Below are 16795 nucleotides of genomic sequence, written 5' to 3'. Positions count from 1 at the left end.
CATGTAGCTAGGAGGTAAGAGGCCTCGGCATGTTCATGTATACGTATATATCGCCGCCTGGCAATCTATCGGACTGAACTACTGGATACCTCATGATCTCTAAGTCGACTTCTCCCCAACCCGTTCCACATGTTCCAACTGCTCTCCTCCAGTCGACAATCGACCTTTCTCAACATCTTGTGCCATCTCCTCACTACTGGGCCTCACACTCTCTTGTACTGGTCGACGCTTTCTTCCCAACCTGGGCAATCCATCGGCACCATCTTCCGTGAATAAAAAGTCGATGTCTTCCAGAGTGAGATTGGTGGTTTCGGGATAGAACTGCATCACCGTGATGGTTAGAGAAAAGGAATACTCTCCATGTATTACAACATGCCGAATTCGAATACGTACAAAGTAGATCAGCGGGATGAAGGAGAAGTTGAGAGCCATGAAGATGAGGTAGCCTTGCCAGGCTAAGCTGCCCAGCAGTGTTGCTAGAGCCAGAATCAGTAAGATGTCACTCACTAGGTAGTTAAATCCGGGATGACTTACGTGTGATCATGACCACGAAAAAGTTCCACAGCCTATCATTTCGAGTTGGCGAGATTAGTAATCATCTCGGTCGGTCAAATCGGCACAGCAATCACAAGACATACCAATTGCTGGAGATCCCGACTGCTGTACCCTTCGCACGAGCATGTAGCGGCAAAATCTCTGGAACGTATACCCATGGGATGCAGTTCGCAGTAGCGCCAAATATCAGCATATAAGTGAAGAAAAAGGCCACACTAGCTTCGGCGGTCTTGGTGGCAGTAGCTGTGCCCTCCCATTGCGGTCGCTGGAAACTGAGCAAAATGGAAATCATCATCATGGACAGAGCGAGGCCAAGAGATCCCCACATCATCGGTCGCCGGCGTCCCATTTGGTCGAGGAAGAAGGTTGGTACGAGTGAGCCAACGAAGAACATGCCTGGGAGTGATGGTCAGTGAGAGGTCTCCAGAGAATCCACCACTCAACGTGCAAGAGTCACCTACATTGCACTGCGCCTCCTATCAGCAAGGAAAGGTTGCGAGTCAGACCGACGTTGTTCTCCAAAGCCGAAGGCACGTAGTATCTGTCAGGCCGTCAGGAGATGGTGTAGAGCATCGCGCTGCGTCAGATACTCACACGACGAGGTTGATACCACCCATCTGATTCATGAACTGCATGCCATATGCAAGCAAAACTCTGCGTCCAGTCTGGACCTCATCACGTTTGAGAATATCTCTCCATTGGTATTCACCATGCTGTCGTTCCAACTCCAGGGCGCCAAGAATATCTTTTTGCATCTTCTGCACCTTCTCGCCATCCGGACCACTATCCCATACATCGCACATGACTTGTAACGCCTCGTCGTTCCTGTTGCGCGCATAAAGCCACCTTGGACTTTCCGGAAGGCCAAAGACCAGAGCGATCACCACGAAAGCGGGGATAACTTGGCAGGCAATAGGCACTCGCCAGGCAGCGCTTCCCGGTGTGAAGCTCATGCCATAGTCGAAGAAATAAGCAATCACAATGCCGACTCCCACGAAGAGTGGTTCCGAGGACACCAGACGGCCACGTTTGTCGGCGTCGCAGAGCTCAGATTGGTACATCGGCACAGTAGAGGTTTCGATTCCCGTGCCAATGCCAGTAATAAAGCGTGCGATGAGCACTTGAGGTACGCCATATGAAGTGGTTTGCAGGATTGCTCCAACGATCTGCAGGTATACCGGCATCAGCTATTCTTTGTTCCTACAAATATCATTTCTTACGTGCCATGTTGTGGTACCGGTCTCTCCGTCGGAACGACTTACGATAAAGCCCATAGCAACCCACATACACAACCTCCTACCCATCCTCTCGCCGATGAAGAAGTTGACTATGCAACCGGCGAAAGCTCCCAGGTTGTAAATCGAAACAATGATGCCCTCCTCTGCACTTCCAGGATTGCCGAAAGTTTCTCTGAAATGTTCATTGCCCACAATGCCGCTGAAGACACCTTGGTCGTAGCCGAAGAGAATGAACTGTGCTCGTCAGTCCCGCGCTCACGCCTTGAGCGCACATATACATCGATCAGCCCTACCGCAATCTTGAACTGTTAGCTTCTTTCCGATTGTGCTTCAATCTGGCGACAAACTCGACAACATACCTGACACGCCATCGTGATGGCCCATCGAAGACTCCGACCTCGCCCAAACATATTATACTGCATCAGTTTCGCCATTTTGTTTTTCCACAACCCCGTGACAACAACCGAAGGAATATGGATGGAGTGAAAGAGAGAAAGAAGAGCAAGCAAGATCTACTTAACCTGATCTTGCCAATGGGCGGTATTAATGCTTGGGTTACATTCCCCAGAACTGGGCTACCTCGTCTCTCTTGGTCAAACGCGATACTCAGTATGGAAATGATCAACGCCAGAGTGGCTTCATGTACGAATCCTTCGCGTGGGGACGTGTCGGCTGAATGGCACGCGAGGATCGCGTGTGAAGAAAAGCGTCACGCTGTGTCAGTCGCGGAGATGTCGGGTCACTCATCATTGTTCTGGTCTGGGCGAAAAACAAGCGCAAGCACGGGAAGGAGACCGAGCGAGCATATCGCAGTTGTGTTCGCCCAATCATGTTGCGAAGGGAGTGTTTCGACGGAGTGAGGTTGCAGGCAGGGACCTGAACAACACGGGAGACAAAAGTGCGGAGAGAAGATGGGGTGCCGTGCCGACTCCACTTTTCTATTTTCGTCGGACAGGCAGTTCGAAGCGACCAGCGCAGCACTGCCATGGCCACTTATGTCCATGCACCGGCCTTGTGACTGACTGTTGTATTCGTGGTCTTCCAGAGCTCAATCATCACGGGTCGAGCATAAGGTACCGTAGCCAAGTTATGTTGTGATGGCCGCTGTTGCCATGTCCGGGAACAGATGTAGGTGTAGTCGAGCTGGAACTGTCTCAAGCTTTTCCATCTGCTTCCAGTTGCGCAACGAGCTCCGATGATCTCTTGATCTCGACTTCACCGTTCTCCAGTCCAAAGTACACAGCAACAGGCTTTTGACCGCCTCGTCGCCCTTCTGCCTGTGCATGGATGCCGTTCTCTCCCTGAAACAATCCCACTTCCAACACACCTTCGATATTCCTGATCGCGGCGGCGAGTGCGTCAACTGACCACACTCCATCTGTGCCGTCGCCCTTTCCCTTTCCAGCAGCGACATCAGCCTGCGTGAGAAGAGTCTTGAAAGGGGCGTCCACGATGTAGAAACTCTGATCGGTCTGTACAGGACCTGTTTTCGATAGAGTGTGTTCACGCAGAGCAGGCTTGATGGATCCGAGAAGAAGAAGTTCCTGCAGCACGTAGGCGTGGGCGATAGGTGCGATTTCGATGGGAATGGATGGCCACATGGTAAGAAGACGTTCCTGGTTCTTGCGGTAGTCGGCTATGCAGACGAACTTCTTGGACATGCGTGCAACCTGTAGATATTAGTACACGTGATGACTTGAGCAACACACGCATGTCGTACCAATTTCTCCTGGAACAAACAGGCTCCGCCACCTTTGATGCAGTTGAGTTCTGCGTCGACCTCGTCGGCGCCATCGAAGGCCACCTCAATTTGGGCTTTGGCAGGAATTGAATCGAAAGCCAATGGATCCAGACCTAGTTGCAACAGTGAGTCCATCGTCATGCATCGTATGTGTCTACCATTGTGACTCTACCATTGCGGCCCCACCGAAGTCCGGCCGTGAGCCACGCCTTCCCTCAGCGTCACTATGCTAAAGGCATATTCACTCCCGACTTACCAAACTGTTCAATGACCTTTCTACTATTCCAACCCGTTGGCACGAACCAATTTCGGTGTCCTGGCGGGGGAGGATATTTCTCCAAATGTGCCTTGATGGCTTCCACTCCATAGACAATGGTGCTGCCAGAGCCAATGCCCACGAATTGCATGTCTGACTTGAAGTGTTCCTCCACAGCTTTGAAGGCTGCCTTTCTCTTTGCAGCCTCTACTTGCGCAGTAGCATGTTTGGCAGCCTCTTGTACAGCGAAGGCGTTATCTGCGGACGCCATTCGGATAGATTTCGTGTGAGCTCGCGGAAGTGAGAGTCGGATGAGGCTGAGAGTGGGCTTGGAACAGAAGGTCGAGATGGACGGGCGGGTCAGGAGCATATGCGAGAGAGGTGCGGCGACAAGTTCAAGGTTGTCGAGATGTATGTCGTGAACAATAAATCAGCAGCCGGGTCCTTCGCGACGACCAGCAGGCGAGCCAGCCAGCCCCACCGTCTCGTCAGCTTGGAGCTAACTTGGTTCTGACCGGGGAGTGTTCAAGGCCCGAGCCGTAGCCGGCCCTGTTCCGCGGCGTTCTATCGATAAGCTGCCTTGTGGCGTCGATCAGACTGTGGCTGGTGAGGCCTTTTGAGTTTCAGGCACGCGTTCAGAAGACGATGATGATGATGATGACCACCGACATTCGTTGACAGAGCTGGCTGTCCTTCACTCCGACGTAATACCATGGCGAACGGGCCGCCAACAGACGTTCCTCCTCCTCTGCAGGACATACCCACAGCCAAGGAGAAGAAGTATGACAGACAGCTGAGACTCTGGGTGGGTGACGAGCTTCCAGAACATCATCTCCCAAACATTCACCACAGCCAGTGCTGCTACTGCTGTTACTGTTCGGGCAGGGCATGGTAGATGTCCCAAATGGGAGCTGATGTGAAGACAGGGTGCCGCAGGACAGATCGCGCTGGAAGAGAGCAACATCTTGCTCATCAACAACGGCCCAGGCGTCACCGGCATCGAGACGCTCAAGAACCTCGTCCTCCCCGGAATCGGCACCTTCACCATCCTTGACTCCGCTATCGTGGAACAGGCAGATCTGGGCGTCAATTTCTTCCTCGAAGACGCATCGCTGGGCAAGTTCCGCGCCGAGGAGACGGTCAAATACCTCGAAGAGCTCAACCCCGACGTCAAGGGACATGCCATCACCGAACCCATCGCGAGCTGGGCTGTCAAGGACAAGATCCTCTCGCCATACACTCTGCTCTTGATCGCTGCCCCTCTCGATCCTGCTATTCTCACGCTCCTCCAAACACACATCCATGCTCTTCAGGTCCCAACCTTCTACATTCACTGCTTGGGCTTCTACACACACTTCTCGCTCTACCTCCCACCTGCCTTTCCCATCGTCGAAACACATCCCGACCCGACTGCGACCACAGACCTCCGGTTGCTGAAGCCATGGCCAGCGTTGAGCGAGTTTGCGAAGAAGCAAACCATGGACATGGACAAGATGAATGGGGAGGAGTTCGCCCACATACCCTATGTGTGCTTACTGTTACACTACCTTGAAAAGTGGAAGGCAGCACATGATGGGAAGCTACCCGAATCATACAAAGACAAGACGGCGTTCAGAGAGCTGGTCCGGTCGGGAAGTGGGAGCGAGGAGAACTTCGATGAGGCCTGTGCAGCGGTCCTGAAGTCGCTTAACCCACCCACGCTACCCTCGACAGTGCGAGACATTCTGACTGCACCGGAGACGTTGCAGCTGACGCCAACCTCTCCGCCATTCTGGCTGATTGCCAATGCGGTTCAGCAATTTTACCAAAAGCACGCCCAGCTTCCTCTTCCAGGAGCTGTGCCCGACATGAAAGCTCGATCTAACACATATATTGAGCTGCAGAACATCTACAAGACCAAAGCTAGAGACGACGTTGCCGAAGTTCTCGCCCAGGTGCGAGCTCTCGAGCATTCCACGCAGCGTTTGCCTTCCTTGCCAGCGATTGACGAAAAGGAGGTCGAGCTCTTCTGCAAAGGCGCTGCGCACATCTCAATGGTCCGCGGTAGGCCATTCCAGGTGGTGCAGCCTGGTGTAGCAATTGCATTCGGCGATCGAGCCAAATACGTCTACAACAATCTGACCAATCCTGAAAGTCTGGTTGGGCTGTATCTTGCCTTTCTTGCATGGGACGAATTCTGCGCTACGCACACTTCTGATGAAGCAGGTGGCGAGGCACTGCGAGTCGCGGGAGCTGGCGACGAATTCGAACAGGATGCAGAAAAGTTGACTGGGATTGCTTGCAAGCTGGTTGATGCTGCCATCAGTGAAGCAGGCACTCGAATCGAAGACCCAGAGTACAGTGACATCAAGCAAAAGGTAGGCCAATACTGCTTGGAACTTGCCAGGGCCGGTGGCGCCGAGCTCCACAATATTGCCTCACTCAGTGGCGGACTGATTGCACAAGAAGTGATCAAGGTCATCACGAAGCAATACGTGCCTATGGACAATACCTGTTTGTACGATGGTGTCACGAGTCGGACATGGGTGGGAAGATTCTGAGTCTGGGTTCTGGCAGCTCGGGAAAATGAGAACCATGCCCGGATGACTATTATGAGAGAAAAAAAGAAAAAAAAATCCCCCCAGGTATAGCACTTAACCAGACGAGTGAGGGCAGTACCAACTACCTACCTTGCCAAGAAGAGAGGAGAAGAGGGCCGGAAGAGGCTCGCTCATCCAAAAAGCCGCACGTGCATAAAAGCGCCTGCTTGATGGCTACATGTACCTACCTGACATGTACTTTACATGTATTTACCTCACATGTATTCGAATTTACACTCCACGAATGAGAAGCAGTGAGTACCTACTGTAGGTACCTCGTCACATGTGACTCGACAATGCAAACCGATGCTTTGCCTATCTATAAATCTTCCCTTGCGTACCTGAATAGTTTCATCTCACTCGTTTTGTGGAAAAATTAAAAAGAATAAAAAGAGTTTAGGAAAAAAGAAAATCGAGAAAAAAGAGATCGAAAAAATCGAAAAAAGGGGGAAAAAGGGAAAAACCAGAGGAAAAATAGAAACGTGCTCGAGGAAGATGGTCAAATCCAGGTGACCCCCCTTCTGGGCGCTACGTAGATATGAAACTTCTGTGGTTCAACCTAAGGTACATACAATCTGGAGTAGGCTGCGATATCTGTCCGACAGCAAATACACTTGGTGTAGTTTCTCGCAGCAAGCCCCACTCGACAATCGTCGCACATGCTGAGGCATCCGCACGGCCACACCAACACTGTCCGCGGCGAGCACTGGCAGACCACGCACTGGGGTCCGCTCTCGCCCATGCCTTCCGCTCCAAACTGCCACGTGCTCGAACGGCGTTCTCGAGCCTTAGATTTAGAGCGTTGGGAAAGAATAAAGTGTTCCAGGTCGCGCTCTTCATCGTCTCCGTCCAAGTGGTGGTGAGGCTTGACACTGGAAGCGTGAAGACCCGTGAGCAGCTCAGCACGGGACCGCTCCTGTTTGCGGCGAAATTGGCTGCGGGTGAGGGGCCGATCGGATTGGAGACTGTAAGATAACAGCCTCGCTTCTTCACGCTCTGCAGAACTTTGCGGATTAAGCAGTCTGGAAAGAGAACTCAGGTCAATTCGGCCATCGGCCTCCACGGAGGACTCTCGGCAAGGGCGGCTCCCGAAAGGGTCGCGTTGTGTGGGTGTTCTTCTCCCGCTCTCTGTCTCTTCGTCGTCGTCGTGGTCGTCGTCGTCATCATTAGTGCTGGCGTTTGTGCTCATCGAGATCATGCTGGTCGTATCATCGTCATCGTCTGCCGCACTGGCAGCATACTCTCCACTTCCGTCAAGTTCTCCATACCAACCTCCCGCTCGCCACCACTTGTACAGATCGTTCCCCAGGTGCTGTTCGTCCTGGTACGTCCCTCGCTGTAACATCATGCGTCTGGTCTCCAATTCGACATCCACGTTGCTATCTCGGGGAAGGGCGAGGCTGCCGTCATCGCCTAGTATATAAAAGTCAAGCGAGTTGTGCTTCTGTGTGTGAAAGTGAGCTGATGCGTGGCGATGCTTCTCGGATACACCGGCGATTCGGAGCAACCACGGGGGTTGACGCTCCATGCCTAATCTTCGAAGCAGCCCGAGTACAATATGGGCTTGCAGACTCAGTGTGAGACCGAGAATGCCGGCGATGAAGTCAAACGTCAATTGCATGCGACTTCGTCCTCGCGATAAGCCGAGCCCGCTGTCCAGATCAGCTGCCCGCTGTCTCTCGGCCTCCGTCTTTGCGGGCTTCGACTTCCGCTCTCGAGCGTAAGGCGATGGACTGATGGCTGCACTCGGGTGATCCACAAAGTCCAGACCTCGGGCGATGCCAGAGTCGAGCAGCGCTGAAGGCACGGCCGGCGCGTTACGCTTGTCGATACTCGTTGCGAGCTCGTCAATGCGTTTCTGTTCGAGCCAGGTCATGGCGCGGATGTTGATGCGGCTGCCTTCATTCAGATATACAGCCTCGCTCGCGGCAGTCAAGACATTGAACCCAATCTTGAGGAGCGTCGTGTAAAAGTCCTCGGACATCTTGATTCGAATGGAGGAGTTTTGCGAAAATTGTACATTCGCTTGGAGGTTATGGTAGGCCCACGAGAAGCGCTGTCGCACAGACATTCCGCAGGCAATATCGGAAGGGATCGAGAAGACTGTGACGAACATGGCCAGACCATAGATGGTTCCGCACATGGTGATGCCAGTCAGAATCAGCATGTGGGGGATGAATCCCACGAGGCATACCGTGGGGAATCGGAGAAAGCCCAAATCCGAGTTGTCCATGTCGCCGACTAAGATCTGAGAGAAACTCCAGACAAACGCAGACATGTAGCAACATGCCCAAACTGCTGTATTGACCAGGCGTACTTTGTCTCGGATTCCCACAATAGCGAGCGCGGCGCTGCTGATGTGACTGAAGCAGGAGATCAGACAGATGAGCAAGACCTCTGGTGGCACATTCAGCCGTTGCAAGATCTCCGACCTGCTGATGAGAGGCCCTGCGTCTCCCGCGGCGCCGGGTCCCGTGCCTTTTGGCAAACCGAACAGTCCAAAGCCCAGTGCGCTGCTGATCATGGCCTCGCACTCGGCGAATGCGAGGGAGTGCTCGAAGATGGTCATGCCCGTTTCCGGCTTGGGGAGCCTACCTTGCAGCGCACATGCCAACGTCTCGAAGAGCTGGCTGGTGCACAGGGTCAGAAAGAACCAATACAACAGCGACATGGATCCCCTCAGGGCGGTCTTGTCGTCAGCCACACCAAGCAAGGACATGGAGCGGGCGTGACAGCAGGATGCATCGTCTTGCCAGAAGAGCAGAGTCGAGCTCAGGTGGTACAGCAAGCCTCCTTCTGCAGCAAAGTCAATAGTTAGATGCTTGAGCGGATCGCCATATCGGAGCAGTGAGTAGTCGGGAGAGGTCTGACACTTTAGTGCTTGCAGGATTTGCAGCAACTGGGCGAGAAAAGCGAGAATAGGGATCAAGTATAGGGCCAGACGCATGTGCACGCGGAGTCGCAGGTGGTCGCGAGAGGAGGCGTAAAACTGGGTCCGATTGAGCACGACAGCGGCAGTGAAGGTGGTCAGTGCCCAGCGCGAAGTCATGTACGAGAAGATGCCGCCAAAGTTTTTGAGCTTGCCGAAGCCCGTTGCAACACCCATCAAGAATGAGGCCGACTCCTCGCTGCCTTGCGACCAGGCGTCTCTGAGGGTACTTTCCAGAGCCGAGGTGGTGACCTGGGCGATTGCAGTGCTGGCACTCGTCATGGTCGCGTTGGCAATGGTACGATGCGCGGTCGGGCCAGCAATTATGCTGCCTCCTCCACTCCAGATCTTGCCGGCGACAGTGTCAATCACGTCGGGCATGTGGTAGAAGGCGTATGTGCCGGCCCTCTGCGCCCAGCGCGGTAGCACCCAGAGCAGATCGATTGCGGATGGAATGTAGGAGATGTTGTTGTGGGTATTGTGGTGGATGAGCTCCTCCATCTCTTTTCAGTTGTCGGCGTCCTCGTCGTCGGCGGCGGCGGCGGAGGTCCATCCACTCCGACAGCGATCGCGACGTCGATTCCGCCGCGATAGTGGTTCGAGGAGGTAGCGTAGCTCGGCGGGAAGGGCAGCGGTGGGAGTGGCCGAGGCAGTGACGGTGAGTGGCTATCTCCCTCTTCCCGTCAGGTCCTAGTAGCGATCTGTCGACGGTGCAGGTGGTGGTGGGTGGGTGACGGGCTTCCGGAGTTTAGAGGAGGGCTGGGCTCCGCGGTGCGTATCGGGCAGGCTCCGGCGTCAATGCCAATGCCAGGTGCGACATGGCGGGTGCAGAGCCAGCGCATCCATTGGCAGTCGTCGTCGCCCCCGCGCGTGATGGGGGACTGCAGCTTTCATCTGGTAAGATACAGGTTATGTAGGTGGTGTTTGGTGGGAGTTGATTGTAACCGCAGGTAGGTATAGCTCAGGTATGGATGTTTACAGGAGGACATCTACTTACCTACTCTTCCAGAGATCGAGTGTAGTAAGACATATCCTGGACTGGCCTGACAAACGATGCTGGGGAGTGCTGACCTTGGAGCCTCCTAGGTAGGGGGTAGGGCTGGCTGGGCTGGCTGGCTGACTTCCCTTCTCTCCCGTCCTGTCCGCCGTCCACGGCCGTTGGAAGACCTTTTCCAGGGTTGAGGGTAATTGTGCGGGATGACGCCATTTGACACCCGTTGTTCCCGCTCGTTCGCCGGAGACCAGCCCCAGCCGAGTGCAGGGTGCATACACATGTCTAGAGTTATGAATGCACAAATGCACAATAAATAATCCAACCAAAACTCCAATCTGCAGCCTGAGGCATTCATTTTCTAAAAACGACCGACCTGGAGTCAATGTGCCGACTCGGGCATATGAACTCTCCAGTATGCATCACGGGGTGGAGCAACGAAAGTGCCGATACGTCCATACAACTGCCTACCGTATAGAAGTGGATGCTCACCCCCCATTCCACTAGCCACATGATCCTCTCCCTCCATACACTCCGCATCGACGACCTCGTGGACAACCAGTGGACCAATGGTCGAGCGTGAAGTTACAGCACGGGGGAGCATCCACGGCACATCAACCCCACCTACTTACCTGTGCCTACCAGGCACTACCACTTCATCACTGGGTAGAAGAGAGAAGAAAAGTTTAAAAAAAGATTTTCCCAACACACCGAAGCATCATTATTGATGGATCCCTTGGGCTCGTATGGGAGAGAACAAGCACTCTATGCTAGACGGAGGTCGAAGGGGAAAATGTTTCACCTACTCGAAACGTCAATGGAAGGGCGGAAATCCCCAATGGGCAGTGAGGTGAAGGAGGCCAACTTGCCGAAATCTTCGTCGAGTGAGCGTGCCTACATCTATGGTAGAGCAAACTCGAGCAGGAGAAGAGGTATATAAAGAATGCAAAAGAATCACATTTTTTGTTGAAATCCAGAAAACCACAAGGAAAACACTTCAGTCAAAACCACCAATACACCAACAAATCTGCCCCATCTCTTCACCACCAAACCAAAAGAAAAGATGCGTCTCGATCTCAGCTTCCTCGTGCTCGCACTCTACAGCACCAGCGCCCTCGCTCTTGCCGTCCCCGTCGCAGAGGCCAACAACAATGCTGGTCTCTCTCCACTCCTCGAAGTAAGTTTTTCTTTCCCCCCCCCAAAAAAGAGTCTTCCTTTCTGCGCATCCGCCGCTACAGTTGTTAACACATTCCCCTTCTTCCCAGACCCGACAAATCGAAGAACGTGGCATCTTCAAGAAGATTGGAAAGGCGCTGGGAAGACTGAAGGGAGGCTCCAAGTGGCCAGAACTCAAGGCCAAACTCAATGCGCCCAACCCCAACCCACAGCCGCATGTGCCCTTCTCGGGACCAGTCATCAATGGAAGAATCAAGGGTAACAATGGAAAGTGGGTCAAGTATGAACCGGGAATGGAGAACCAGTAGGGACCCTGCTGGGCATGGGACCGAGAAGAGGGGATCTGGAGTTATGGGGGATCGGGACTTGGGCAGTGTGTTTTATCTGTACCTAAGAGGTCATTCGGGGTGTTGTAGCGAGGTCGCACTGCATCAATCAGTTTTTGTTTTATTGTCTACCAAGATGCGGGGAGCTGCAAGTCATGTAGAAGAAACTACTCTCGCCCTTCACACTCTGCCACTACTATTGCAGCTTACTGTACTGCTGCTTTCCGGCCTCCTTGGTGAGACAACTGCGTCCACCACTCAAGATGGACGGCATCTCCCGCGAACGATTTGGTCGGTCGAACTCGCCAGGCTGTTTACCGCACGGCTCAGGGCAGATGCGTTCGACCATCGTCCAGCATAGTGTGTCCTGTGCTTGCGACGGACCCATGTCGCATCTCGCACTTTGTCGGCCGTGCAAGCGAGAGAAGCGCCCAAGCATTGCGCACGCCGGCGCTCTTCGAGCGTGAACGCCTGGCGGACCATCCTCTTCCATCGGTGTTCAACACTGGTCGCTGGCGATGCGACCCTTGCATCGCACCTGCTACCTCGGATGATGTGCTCTCTTCATTTCTTGAGCAGCATGTACACATACTCAATCTTCAATGGGCTGAGTTTCTTGTACGGCCCATCCAAACACATGAGCAGCCCGCCAAACGAGATATACACCTTACTGTGATTTCCCGAATCAGCGACCGGGCAGCTTCTTTGCGCATCCTGTTCTGAAATACTCACATCCGATCCCCATCTTCCGGATCTTCCACCTTGTACACTTTTCCGTAACAAACATAGTCCCACATATCTGCCAGACTCGGCGCATCATTCTTCGGCCTCCAGCCTTGAGCTTCGTCCTTGGTACCATCAAGATTCAGGGTACTTGCGATGAGCATGTTGAAGGACTCGCCATTGCCGATCGGGTACAGTTCGCTGTTGATGTCGAGAGTGATGGACGTGGTGGAATCGTGTGAAGTGCCGAGGACGCGGTGTACGCGATCGTATGTTTGGTCGATGAGGGTGGTGACTTGAAAGGTCTCTTCGTACAATTGTGCGTCCGCCATGGCCCTGATATCGTGATTGTTGTTGTTGTAGTCGTTGGCGCAAAGAATAATCATTCGAGGAAACAGGTTGGACTTTCGCATGCGGCACGTCCCGCCCTTGCATGGATCTCACTTTCAAGGTTTTTTTCGGCCAAGCTTGATAAGATGAGACAAAATCTATGCCAACCCTCTTACACGATTCGGATTTGAAAACTCTCTCTCTCTCTCTCTCTCTCTCTCTCTCTGTGTGTCTCTCTCTCGCGCTACCTTATTCTTGGTTATTACACGTGGAATCCACGAACTGAAGTGAAGCAGCGTGATACCAATAACTCCGCAAAGAATCACTGCTGATCCATAGCTATCCCCACGTACCTCCACCTCCCCTGCCCTGTTTCCTCTGGCTACTGAGCCTCCAGTCATTTTCTCCAGCAAACTTGTTATGCAGCGGCTGTATCCTTTCTGCCCGTTGACGCTTAGACAAACCTCCTCTGTCTTTGCCAGCTACCCTGAAAAATGTCGGCGCGGCCTCTACAAGCCACTTCGGTTCGATGGCCGTGACATTATGCATGTATTCTCTCGTGGTCTCCACCAAGGAATGGTAGATCACGTGCTCCGCATGTTTTCCAAACAGCGCAGAAGCAGGGTGCATATAGACGGGAGTGCCTTCCACCAAAGTCTTATATCCCTCTGTGGGATCTTTGCGTGCAGAATTCCGGAAGAAGCCAGCGCAAAGAGCTTGTCTCACCCTCATAGTATCGCGACCACAGGAGATAATCTTCAGCCGATGCCGATCCAGAATTTGTATCAACTGCTTTCGAACATCTTCCGCTCTTTTGATGTTTCGAGGCTGTATAAAATTTTCGAAACACCAAGGGTCACTCTTTCCGGAAGCCTTCCAACCGTTGTACACGTTGAGTAGAGTGAGGTGGTCGCCCGCGGGATCGTGGAAACGGGCCTTTTTCGCGTCGGCTTGTTGTTGCTTTTCCTTCGGTCGATGGAAAACAGTCTGGACCGCAGAGATCAAGGCTACAATTGAAAGCATTTCTTCGGAACAGCCCAGGTCCACGGATGTGATGAGGGCCTTGCCTAGAGCGGGATCCATGGGGAAATCTGCCATTCGTCTTCCAAGTCGAGTAAGGAGACCTTCGTCGTCCAGGGCACCAAGGGCGTATAGTTCTTCAAGAGCCGTGAGCATGGTGTTCGTAGGCGGTGGGTCCATGAAATCAAATCCCAGGAGATCGTTGATGCCCATCGCTTTGAGCATGAGGATGGTATTGGAGAGATTTTGTCTTTGAATCTCGGGGATTGTAGTAGGCAGCATCTCTGATTGAAAGGCCGATTCTGTGTATAAGCGAAAGCATTTGCCGGGGCCTGTACGACCAGCACGACCGGCACGCTGTTTTGCTTGTGCTTGAGAGATAGGTGTGACTTGGAGTCGGTCCATGCCAAGTTTGGCATCGTAAGCGGTCTGCTTTACGAAGCCGGGATCGATGACGAAGTAGATCCCATCGATTGTGATGCTGGTCTCGGCGATGTTCGTTGCGATGACGACTTTCCTTCCGCCGGGAGGAGGCGGTTCGAAGATTTTCGAGGCAATTTCCGTTGGCAGTGCGCCGTATATTGGTAGGATAAGCAGCTCCGGCACTGATGGTCCTAGTGCCTTCATTCGCTCGAACAAAATCTCACAACTTGTGTCAATTTCCTCTTTACCTGTCAAGAAGAGAAGTATGTCACCAGGCTTCTCGGTAAGATGGATCTGCATAACTGTCGTCAAGGCAGAATCGAGGTAGTCACTCTCTGGCTCTCTGCTGTACATGATCTCGACAGGGAATGTCCTGCCTGGAATGGTCAAAATTGGGCACTCGTTGAAGTATGTGGAGAACTTCTCGGCATCCAGGGTTGCGGAGGTGACGATGAGCTTCATGTCCGGCCGCTTCTTCAGCGTCTTTTTCAGCAATCCAAACAGCACATCGGTAGCAATGGTACGCTCGTGAGCCTCGTCAAGCATGATAACACTATACTTGCTGAGCTCTGGATCCAGTAAAATTTCACGTTGCATGATACCGTCAGTCATGTACTTGATCTTCGTCTTCTCATTAGTCTTGTCTTCGAAACGGATCGTATAGCCCACTTCCTCGCCGAGTCTACAGCCCACTTCATCTGCGACTCTTGCCGCGACAGACATGGCTGCTACACGTCGAGGTTGCGTGCAGCCGATCATGCCGTGGTTCGCCAGACCGTCTTCTGCCAGATACTGTGTAAGCTGTGTAGTCTTGCCAGATCCTGTGTCTCCAACGACAATCATTAATTGGTACTGTCGGACTGCTTCTAGAAACTGCTTGCGCATTTTGTACGCAGGCAGCGATTCTCTCTGATCCTTGATCGACATGTTTGTTCTCTTGCCCATTTCGGCACCCCGCCCAGTAGCCAGCTTCTTCCATTCAGGGACCTCGCCGTTGCTGGTCTTTGTTTGACGCAAGTCACTGGCGAAGCGTCTCTCTCCTGGTGCGACCATGGGATCATTCCACTCTTGGTTGAGGTCCGTCTTCGCTGCCTCCGCCTTTGCTTTATCTTGAGCTTCCTGCTGTCTCATGTCTCGCCTCTCCTTAGCCAACACATCCCCTTGCATTGCTGCTCGGTTCATGCTGCCATCAGGAGCTTTGATGACGCGGATCGGCGATAATTCCAGAGACTGCTTCGTCTGCCCAGCCAAGAAAGGAGGCTCATCTTCTCGAACCTCAATATCGACGTCTTCTTCCTCCTCAATCTGTTCACCGTTGATCGCCGCGTTGTAGTCCTCATCTATATCTGGATAATCACTGGCCTTGAAAACACCAGACGCGATCAGTTGCCGTATTTCCCATCTCTCGGGACTCGTCATCCGTTTTCGCTGCCGTCTAGCAGCCGCACCGCTTTCGATCACTGGCACTGCGGGCTTCAAACTTTCAAAGTCTGTCGCGCCTCCGAGACCCATCGAATTCGCTCCTGTTGCACCAGTCTGCACTTTCCTACCGGGTACAAGGTCCTCTCCTGTCTCTTGATCCACCTCGGCCATACTGAGGCTTATGCGCTTGTCCTGTACTTTCATGACCTTGACTTTTACCTCCTGGTTGCGCTCCACCAGATCACTGGGATGATTAACCTTCTGATCGGACATGGCGGAGACGTGCACAAGTCCATCGACTTTTCCCTTAACGCCAAAGAGATTCACAAAAACGCCAAAGTCTTTGACACCTGTAACCTTTCCGTCATACACCTTGAACAGCACCGGCTCGTCGTCTAATTCGGGCTCTTTCCATCCACTTCTCTCCCGAGAATCCCGTCTGCTGCGTCTCTTGCTGTCCCTCTCATCGCGGTCTGGCCGATGCGCACGAGTCCGCCCGAATTCGTCCTCGAACAGGTATTCGTCGTTGCGCTTCCGGTCTCGCGAGCGTGGCGAGCGTGACCGTCTGTGGCGCTTCGTAGGCTTCGTGTCCTCGTATCGCGCTGGAGAGACACTGCGTTTCCGCCCACCACCCGTGGTAGTCTTCGGAGGTCCAGCCAGATTCTCCAATGCAGCAAAAGTATCGTCAAAGTCGTCAACCACAGGCTCCGTATCCGCAATGGCCAAGCCCTTGAATATCTGTGTTTCCTTCTTTTCACTTTTCGACCCATTCTGCTTGGAGACCTCCATCGTCGACTTATGCCTTGGATGCATTGTCCGTATTAAGCGATCAATGCTATCGGCGAGCGACTCGGGAAAATCGAACTCGGCCACTTTCTCACGAAACGCGGCTTGATCAGCGCATTTGCCATGCTCGGCCATGACATATTCGGATATGGTCTTGTCGGATACGCCCATGTGGTTGTTGATCTCGCTGGTGATTTTACTCACCAGCGAGAGGATCTCCAGCTGTTCGAGGTCGTCCATGCTCTCCCTGCATATGAGCCGTGTGATGGCTAGACGAGTGAGAGATGTGTTGTTCTAAAG

General features: G+C 53.1%; 6 protein-coding genes across 6 annotated transcripts; 2 read left to right on the top strand and 4 right to left on the bottom strand.

The window, feature by feature from the left end:
- Window positions 1-15: 15 nt before the first annotated feature.
- On the bottom strand, window positions 16-4167 carry SEPMUDRAFT_128124 (ribose 5-phosphate isomerase). Its single transcript, XM_016902193.1, has 10 exons — window positions 3791-4167; window positions 3514-3647; window positions 2153-3463; window positions 1818-2092; window positions 1150-1721; window positions 1017-1096; window positions 639-951; window positions 535-566; window positions 394-476; window positions 16-321 (listed from the first exon to the last, which is right to left on the bottom strand). The coding sequence occupies exons 1-3, from the start codon at window positions 4158-4160 to the stop codon at window positions 2948-2950; spliced, it is 1020 nt and encodes a 339-aa protein (XP_016757560.1). The 5' UTR covers window positions 4161-4167; the 3' UTR covers window positions 16-321; window positions 394-476; window positions 535-566; window positions 639-951; window positions 1017-1096; window positions 1150-1721; window positions 1818-2092; window positions 2153-2947.
- Window positions 16-4167, bottom strand: SEPMUDRAFT_151462 (general substrate transporter). Its single transcript, XM_016906833.1, has 11 exons — window positions 3791-4167; window positions 3514-3647; window positions 2153-3463; window positions 2087-2092; window positions 1818-2027; window positions 1150-1721; window positions 1017-1096; window positions 639-951; window positions 535-566; window positions 394-476; window positions 16-321 (listed from the first exon to the last, which is right to left on the bottom strand). The coding sequence occupies exons 3-11, from the start codon at window positions 2225-2227 to the stop codon at window positions 100-102; spliced, it is 1593 nt and encodes a 530-aa protein (XP_016757561.1). The 5' UTR covers window positions 2228-3463; window positions 3514-3647; window positions 3791-4167; the 3' UTR covers window positions 16-99.
- Window positions 4168-4454: 287 nt separating this feature from the next.
- On the top strand, window positions 4455-6611 carry SEPMUDRAFT_72146 (NEDD8-activating enzyme E1 regulatory subunit). The gene is made up of 2 exons (XM_016909973.1): window positions 4455-4595; window positions 4717-6611. The coding sequence occupies exons 1-2, from the start codon at window positions 4503-4505 to the stop codon at window positions 6328-6330; spliced, it is 1707 nt and encodes a 568-aa protein (XP_016757559.1). The 5' UTR covers window positions 4455-4502; the 3' UTR covers window positions 6331-6611.
- Window positions 6612-6859: 248 nt separating this feature from the next.
- On the bottom strand, window positions 6860-10159 carry SEPMUDRAFT_151459 (uncharacterized protein). Its single transcript, XM_016906832.1, has one exon. It carries the CDS (start codon window positions 9797-9799, stop codon window positions 6929-6931), a length of 2871 nt encoding a protein of 956 aa, XP_016757558.1. The 5' UTR covers window positions 9800-10159; the 3' UTR covers window positions 6860-6928.
- A 969-nt stretch (window positions 10160-11128) lies between these two features.
- SEPMUDRAFT_128119 (uncharacterized protein) lies at window positions 11129-12877 on the top strand. The gene is made up of 2 exons (XM_016902192.1): window positions 11129-11466; window positions 11555-12877. Exons 1-2 carry the CDS (start codon window positions 11353-11355, stop codon window positions 11771-11773), a joined length of 333 nt encoding a protein of 110 aa, XP_016757557.1. The 5' UTR covers window positions 11129-11352; the 3' UTR covers window positions 11774-12877.
- Window positions 12118-16735, bottom strand: SEPMUDRAFT_158619 (P-loop containing nucleoside triphosphate hydrolase protein; the record flags this gene model as incomplete). The annotated part of the gene is made up of 4 exons (XM_016907798.1): window positions 12118-12361; window positions 12384-12461; window positions 12524-12953; window positions 13198-16735. 4 exons carry the CDS (start codon window positions 16733-16735, stop codon window positions 12118-12120), a joined length of 4290 nt encoding a protein of 1429 aa, XP_016757556.1.
- Window positions 16736-16795: the final 60 nt, after the last annotated feature.

Source organism: Sphaerulina musiva (assembly GCF_000320565.1).
Source record: "Sphaerulina musiva SO2202 unplaced genomic scaffold SEPMUscaffold_10, whole genome shotgun sequence".
NCBI classification, from domain to species: domain Eukaryota; kingdom Fungi; phylum Ascomycota; class Dothideomycetes; order Mycosphaerellales; family Mycosphaerellaceae; genus Sphaerulina; species Sphaerulina musiva.
The sequence above is the reverse complement of the archived record's forward strand: the minus strand, read 5'-3'. Positions and strand labels throughout refer to the sequence as shown.

Bases quoted from the DNA above. Each gene is read 5' to 3' on its own strand.
- SEPMUDRAFT_151462 (XM_016906833.1), bottom strand. From the start codon at position 2,227: ATGGCGAAACTGATGCAGTATAATATGTTTGGGCGAGGTCGGAGTCTT. The intron at 952-1,016 runs GTAGGTGACTCT...CATCACTCCCAG, and splicing joins GATAGGAGGCGCAGTGCAAT to GCATGTTCTTCGTTGGCTCA. The intron at 567-638 runs GTATGTCTTGTG...TCGAAATGATAG, and splicing joins GTCGGGATCTCCAGCAATTG to GCTGTGGAACTTTTTCGTGG.
- SEPMUDRAFT_128124 (XM_016902193.1), bottom strand. From the start codon at position 4,160: ATGCTCCTGACCCGCCCGTCCATCTCGACCTTCTGTTCCAAGCCCACT. The intron at 3,648-3,790 runs GTAAGTCGGGAG...TGTTGCAACTAG, and splicing joins AAAGGTCATTGAACAGTTTG to GTCTGGATCCATTGGCTTTC. The intron at 3,464-3,513 runs GTACGACATGCG...TAATATCTACAG, and splicing joins GTTTGTTCCAGGAGAAATTG to GTTGCACGCATGTCCAAGAA.
- SEPMUDRAFT_72146 (XM_016909973.1), top strand. From the start codon at position 4,503: ATGGCGAACGGGCCGCCAACAGACGTTCCTCCTCCTCTGCAGGACATA. The intron at 4,596-4,716 runs GTGGGTGACGAG...ATGTGAAGACAG, and splicing joins ACAGACAGCTGAGACTCTGG to GGTGCCGCAGGACAGATCGC.
- SEPMUDRAFT_151459 (XM_016906832.1), bottom strand. From the start codon at position 9,799: ATGGAGGAGCTCATCCACCACAATACCCACAACAACATCTCCTACATT.
- SEPMUDRAFT_128119 (XM_016902192.1), top strand. From the start codon at position 11,353: ATGCGTCTCGATCTCAGCTTCCTCGTGCTCGCACTCTACAGCACCAGC. The intron at 11,467-11,554 runs GTAAGTTTTTCT...CCTTCTTCCCAG, and splicing joins GTCTCTCTCCACTCCTCGAA to ACCCGACAAATCGAAGAACG.